The following is a 6,889-nucleotide window of genomic DNA, read 5'->3' as shown; positions in this document are numbered from 1 at the left end:
ACCCATTTTGGTTATAAGGGTAGCTGGCCATCCATTTTGGCTATAGGGGTAGCCGGACTACCCATTTTAGCTGGGAGTGGCTTTAGAGCCACCCCAATGGCCGGCCAAGGGTAGCCAAACCAACCCTATAGCCCTTGGGAGGGGGTTTGGCCACCCCCAACGGTGATACAATTTTATTTTATTTATTTATTTTTTTCGTTTAGCCCTTGGAGGTAGACAGACCAGCCCATCCAAAAGCAGCCAATATATGTTTGCCATATATATATATATATATATATGTATATATAGTTGCAACTAGTTATTGATAGTTGCAACTAGTTATTGATTTCTTTCATTGAACAACGGGATCTCCACTCGCAATGCTTCAATTTTCTATGCCCAGTTAAAATATTCATTCTGACCAGACCCACGAATTAAGAAGGGAATTAAAACAAAGTTATATTATATGTTAAACCTAAGACTTTTTAGTTTCCACACGCTATTTTGAGGCAAGGCTTTTGAGTAATATAGCTATTGGAAGACTGAAACTACACCAAACTCAACTACTAACTAGTCTTTAGTCCGTCCACAATGGACCAAGTTTGTGTTCGGTTCTAGTTAAAATTCGAGTACAATAATACCCTTATCCTATTACAATGTAGAAATTAAAGCTCGACGCGTTCGAACCACGAACAAGTAAAGCCCTCTCTTATATATATACTCACTTATCTCTGCCTTATTACACAATACAATTAGGCAAGAACATTGCACCAATCTCTAACCAACTTATTAATGTGGGCATGTGAGCACTTAATACGAATATATAAATGAGTTCCTCACATCATCAACGGCCACCATTGACCGATCGATACATTCCAAGACGGTTATTATTTCACAAAATACAAAAGCTTTTTAAAAAATAAATAAGAAAACAAACTGCAATTTCTATAAAAGAAAAAGAAAAATCCAGAAAGTTCGACGAAGCACGAGAGGACACGGAAAAAACTACGTAGAAAGAGAGATAACACGTTGGCATGGTGTGATGTGCCAGCCAAGAAGCTCTCCTCCTATTCAACTCACTCGCTTTGGAATTCTAATTCATTAATCTCTCCCTCCTACTCACTGACTCACTGACAATCTATATTTTCAATATTGCCACTTTTTAAGTCGATTTAAAATCCTTCCCAACAATAAATAATTAAATAAACTCATCATTAAAATTAATATTATGTGACCCCAAGCATTTTCCTTGTTGTTAAGAATAATGTTATCATTTAGCTTTTAAAATTATTATTGAATTAAAATATAATAATGATATATCTTAAATTCAATATTAATTTTAAAAGTCATATAAAATTTGAACAGATAAAAAAAAAAAAAAAACTCTTACAAATAGTTTTATAACACACAAGTGAGGTAGTGGCGTGGAGTGTAGTATTATTGTGAAGAATTGAAAGGTGGGTATCGTTGAGACTTGAACTGAGCTTCTTTGAAGTTGCCAATTATGTCAATGTTAGATGGTTTATATATGTGTAGATAAATGAGATTGGGATCTGCCACCGACTGCTTCAAAGTTCAAACTCTAATTAATACTTTTTAAATAAATAAATAAATAAAACAAAGAAATGTCAAGATCTTAAGATTCGTGACGTGGAACTTTCTTTTTCTGGTTTAGAAATGGATGGCAGCCTGAAGGGTAACGGAAATTAGTAGGAGGAGGGGGGGGCCGGGGCACCCCCACCGCCCATTTCTCTCTCATTATGCCTCAACAATTACCAACTTCCGCTTCCGCTTCCGCCGCTGTTTTTCCTTTTTTGGTCTCTCTTTTATCAACTTCTCCCCAGTCAAGACCGCTTCTTCCGGTGATGGGTAATATTGTATCATCCATCCTCTTTTGGTCAAGGGAGAAAATAGGACAAAAAACAAAAAACAAAGTGATGACAATATTCGAATGCACCCAGCTCAAGCTTTCCCTTTTCCAAAAGACCCAAACAACCCTATCTCTAATTTCATTTTTCAATTCGACTAAATCACAGACTCCTCCAAATGCACAAAATATAATATGATCAGTTTACTAATTTCATTATTTAAAAAAAAAAAAAAAAAAAAAAGAAGAGTAGATTTTACGGTCACTCCCTTAATTAAATAAAACAGTTTCTTGGAGACAGTTAATTAAAAAAATAAAATAAAATAAAAATCCCGCGTATATATATTACAGTGGATACACTCTGTTTGTCAGAAAGTCCAAGAACACGTCCCTTGTTTCTTTATTATCTCTCATATTCCGATCTGGCCGTCCTTTAACGCGTTCACGCGTAGAGTTGTCGTTTCTTTGCGGGGCTATATATAACCCGCATTCCCCTCCCCTCCATTAGCAGGTGCAGCAAAGTGAAAATCCTTCCCATTTTGTTTTTCCTCATCTGCATCTGTTCCTTCCTTCCTCTCCAATCCAAACTCCTACATCCTTTTTTTCTTTTTTTACCCAAATTATACAACAAAATTCTCTTATTAAAGAAAAGAAAAGAAGAGAAAAATAGTACAAATTATATATCCCCATTTTCAAAATAAAATGCCTTCATTGCAGGAAGAATTGTTCCCGTCAACGCCGGGGAAGTTCAAGATCGAGCGGTCCAACGCCATGAACCGCCAGTTCCACCGATGTTTCGCTTCCACCAGTACTATGTTCTTGTGGGCGCTATTCTTGATCGCCCTCACGGCCTCGTATTTGAGTTTCCAGAGTTTCGTCGATTCCGGTAGCCGGTACTTGTCGGCCTCCTGGGGCGGCATCCAGTGGGAGAAGCAGGTTCGCTCTTCCGCCCAGATCCACCGATCCGGCGGCATGTCCGTCCTGGTTACCGGTGCTGCTGGTTTCGTCGGGTCGCACGTGTCGCTCGCGTTGAAAAAGCGCGGGGACGGCGTCGTTGGGCTCGACATCTTCAACAACTACTACGACCCGTCGTTGAAGAAGGCCCGCAAGTCCCTTCTGAGCAATAACGGGATCTTCGTTGTCGAAGGCGACGTGAACGACGCGAGGCTGGTGGGCAAGCTCTTCGACGTGGTGGCCTTCACCCACGTGATGCACTTGGCGGCTCAGGCGGGTGTCAGGTACGCCATGGAAAACCCCCAATCGTACGTACACAGCAACATAGCAGCACTCGTCACGCTCCTCGAGGCCTGCAAGACGGCGAACCCTCAGCCGGCGATCGTCTGGGCTTCGTCAAGCTCCGTATACGGCCTCAACGAGAACGTACCCTTTTCGGAGTTGGATCGGACAGACCAGCCCGCCAGTCTCTACGCTGCCACCAAGAAAGCCGGCGAGGAAATCACCCACACGTATAACCACATTTACGGCCTCTCGATTACCGGTTTGAGATTTTTCACCGTGTACGGTCCCTGGGGGAGACCCGACATGGCGTACTTCTCTTTCACCCGGAACATTCTTCAGGGCAAACCGATTACGATATACCGGGGCAAGAACCGGGTCGACTTGGCCCGAGACTTTACCTTCATCGATGATATTGTGAAGGGTTGTTTGGGGTCATTGGACACGGCCGGAAAGAGTACCGGGTCGGGTGGGAGGAAACGGGGGCCCGCCCCGTACCGGATATTCAATCTGGGCAACACGTCGCCGGTGACCGTACCGACGCTTGTGAGCATCCTAGAGAAGCATTTAAAGAAGAAGGCGAAGAGGAACTACGTGGACATGCCCGGAAACGGTGACGTCCCCTACACGCACGCGAACATCAGCTTGGCCCGAAGAGAACTCGGGTACAAGCCGACGACCGATTTGCAAACCGGGTTGAAGAAGTTTGTTAGGTGGTACCTCTCGTATTACGGCTACAATAACGGCAAGCCTGTAAATTAATTTCTTTTCCTTTAAATTTTTTTTTTCCCTTTTTTTGTTATTTTATAGGATTTTCATTCCCAGAAAAAGAAAAAAAAAATGGGAAAAGAAAACCTGGTAATTCAAGGAAAAAAGAAAAGAAAGACACAATATTCTTTACTTTTAGTTTGGGGAGATTGAGTTAAAGTTATTAGTATTTAGTAGTGGAAAGGAAAAGGACTCGCCCTCCCTTCTTGTTAGTTAGTTTATTTTTGTATAAAGGAAAAGTTTGGTATTTATTTTGGTAAAATATTTTTAAATTTTAATTTCACATAATCGGATTGTCCTTTTGTGCTCGATCTTTAGAAATTTGATAGGAGACAGCTAAGAGAGGGAGACTGGGGATTTGGGACAGCCGTGATATACGGGTAGCCTGTGATAATAAGGACCCAAAAAGATCGTACGGCAAACATTGGATTCGTCGAAGAGGCCAAGTAGATCCAGCTGTAAAGTATAAAACACGAACTGTAGCACGAGTTTTTTTTTTAACTTTAGTTGCCGACAAAGATGATTGTGGGGGGTAATGGATCGCCGCCTATTTTAAGATATTTACCAGATCGTTCACATTAACTTTTGTTTTGTTTAGGGTAAATATTAAAATAGATTTGGACATTACTGGGATTAGAATGAAGGAGGAGGGCAATAATTGATTTGGATTTGTAAATTACTAAATTTGATTTAAACTAACAATGATTAATTTTCAGCTTTATTTGGAAGCAAAGTTGGAAGAAGAATCCAATAAAAAAGATTACATCTCCACCGACAGCTAGTAGTTGTGGGTGGCCACGTTAATTGCATTTGTTTGTTTGTTAGTTAATTATCGAAGATGCACGCAGCAGGTAGTGACTCATAATTGTTAAGTTATTATCAAATATGAGTTTGGCTGGACCCTGGAGAGATCTTTTTGGTCTTCCTGATACAACATGTGGAATAATTAGGTTGCTGTTGTGGAATAACATAATTTAGATGTTGTAGACATTGCTGAGAATGTAATGTACAGATTGGATGGTGGTGAATTTGAGCTAATGAGGACTGTGGTAATAGAAAATATATATATAAAGGTTAACAGGGATGCTGTTGCGGGATTGAAATTGTCATTAGAGACCATGAAGGAGGGGTTTCGGCAGCAATGCGTGCGTCCAAACCATACATAACTGACCCAACAGTTGCTGAGGCTTTGGTGGCTGCTATGCTTGACTGAGTTTCGGGGCTATATAGTGGCGGAGCCACGTTAGGCATTGGGGGTGCCGCTTTTTCAAAAAAAATTGCTGTTTTCCTAGCCAAATTAGAAAAATTAGCTTCTGGGATTGGTGAGAGAGTGAAATTTCAAGATAAAACTTTAGAGAAAGAAATCAAAATGGATGCAGTTCTTACTGACTATGAGAGTCCTTGTGGCTGCCCAAGGAGATGAAGACAAGAAGGCGTTGCTGGAGCAATTGGCTGAAGTCCTGTGCTGTTGGAGGAAGCCTTTGTGAAGCGTAGCAAGGGAAGGGTTTTCTTTGGTGGAGATCGAATTGGGTTCCTAGATATTGCTTTTAAGTTCAAAAAAAAAAAAAAAAAAAAAAAAAATCATAAATCGTGAGAGTTTAAAACTATTAATTTATTCTTCAAAAGGAAAGAAGCCAACATTTCAAAAAGTAGTACACCCATCTTAAATCTCTAAAAGACTTTTAAAGTGTAGTTCTAGACACTTTTTTTTTTTTTTTTTTTTTTGTATTTCCGTCTTTTTGATATAGTGCTGACATACTACATTTCTAATATATCAATTTAAGCACATATTTATGAACTTTTATAGATATTTTTTTGTGATGTATATATTATGTAAATTACCAAATTTTTAGAGTGAAAAAAATTTTTAAGAAGCAAAAAAAAAATTTTAGCGGCACCCCTAATATGAATTGCCTAGCTCCGCCACTGGGGCTATAGATGTTAAACTACTATTTGTTCCAAAAGCTTAAGCTGATAGGAAGAAGTAAATTTAATAACTTAATTATTAAATTAACAACATAAAATTATACTTTGAAGGTCTAAATAGTGCAGATAGAAATTAAAAACGAAAGAAAGAATAGGAGTGTGGTAAGTCAATCCTGATAGAAGGTTATTAAATCGAAAATTGGCTTGCAAAGAGGGTGTCCAATAATTTATAAACCCATAATTAAGATTGTACATAAATCATTTGGCATTCTAGGATCGTAACACAAACGCTACTTCCCACTATTAGAACAACAATATGTTGTTAATGAAAGTGAAAGATTTTCGGAGGAAGCTGATGTTATTAGAAGCATAATAATAATAATAATAGTAGATGTTGCGAATTCTGCAATCTTTACATGAAATCAATTCCTCACTTCCTGCCTTCTTTTCTCCTTTGAATACATGCTAGGAACAATATTTGATTAAAACAAGCCTGCGTTGTTGGATACAAACAATGTTAGGGTCATTCTAGTGGACTCTATGTCTGGTGTTTGTTCTTCTGGGCTGGAGTGGGAGCCAGATTGGGCCAATTATTATACATAATTAATAATTGAGAAAAAAGTAAATTCAGTCATTGTGGTTTACATGATTTGCAATTAACTTCTTGTGGTATCAAAATGAACTCAAAGGTCATTGAGGTATGCTAAAAAAATAATTTAGTCCCTACAGTCAAATTCCGTTCACTGACTTAATAGATTCTAATAGAGTAAAACATTAGAGCCAATATAATTGTGATACTCGTCTTATTTAAGTCAGTGTCATATTAAGGGAATTTATTAAATTAGTGGATAAAATTTGATTGTAGAGACTAAATTATATTTTTGGCATACATCAGGGACCTTTGAGTTCATTTTGATATCATAAGGAGTTAATTGTAAATCAGGTAAACCATAAGGACTAATTTTGCATTTTTCCCTTAATAATTTAATTATTTCTTCAATTCTTTTTTTTTTTTTTTTTTTTCCTTCGATAAAGGTAGTACTTTCATTAATAATCAGTTCTTAAAAATAGAACGTTCAAGAACCAAGAGGTTCTGAATACATGCTGGTGGGT

The 6,889-nt window shown here is 38.4% G+C and overlaps 1 protein-coding gene across 1 annotated transcript; it reads left to right on the top strand.

Annotated features, from left to right (window-relative positions):
* Positions 1-2,222: 2,222 nt before the first annotated feature.
* On the top strand, positions 2,223-4,112 carry LOC132190226 (UDP-glucuronate 4-epimerase 1). The gene has a single exon (XM_059605148.1). The coding sequence runs from the start codon at positions 2,549-2,551 to the stop codon at positions 3,842-3,844; it is 1,296 nt and encodes a 431-aa protein (XP_059461131.1). The 5' UTR covers positions 2,223-2,548; the 3' UTR covers positions 3,845-4,112.
* The last annotated feature ends 2,777 nt before the right edge of the window (positions 4,113-6,889 follow it).

Source organism: Corylus avellana, chromosome ca8 (genome assembly GCF_901000735.1).
Source record: "Corylus avellana chromosome ca8, CavTom2PMs-1.0".
In the NCBI taxonomy this organism is placed as follows: Eukaryota; Viridiplantae; Streptophyta; class Magnoliopsida; order Fagales; family Betulaceae; genus Corylus; species Corylus avellana.
This window is presented reverse-complemented; position numbering and strand designations above follow the sequence as displayed.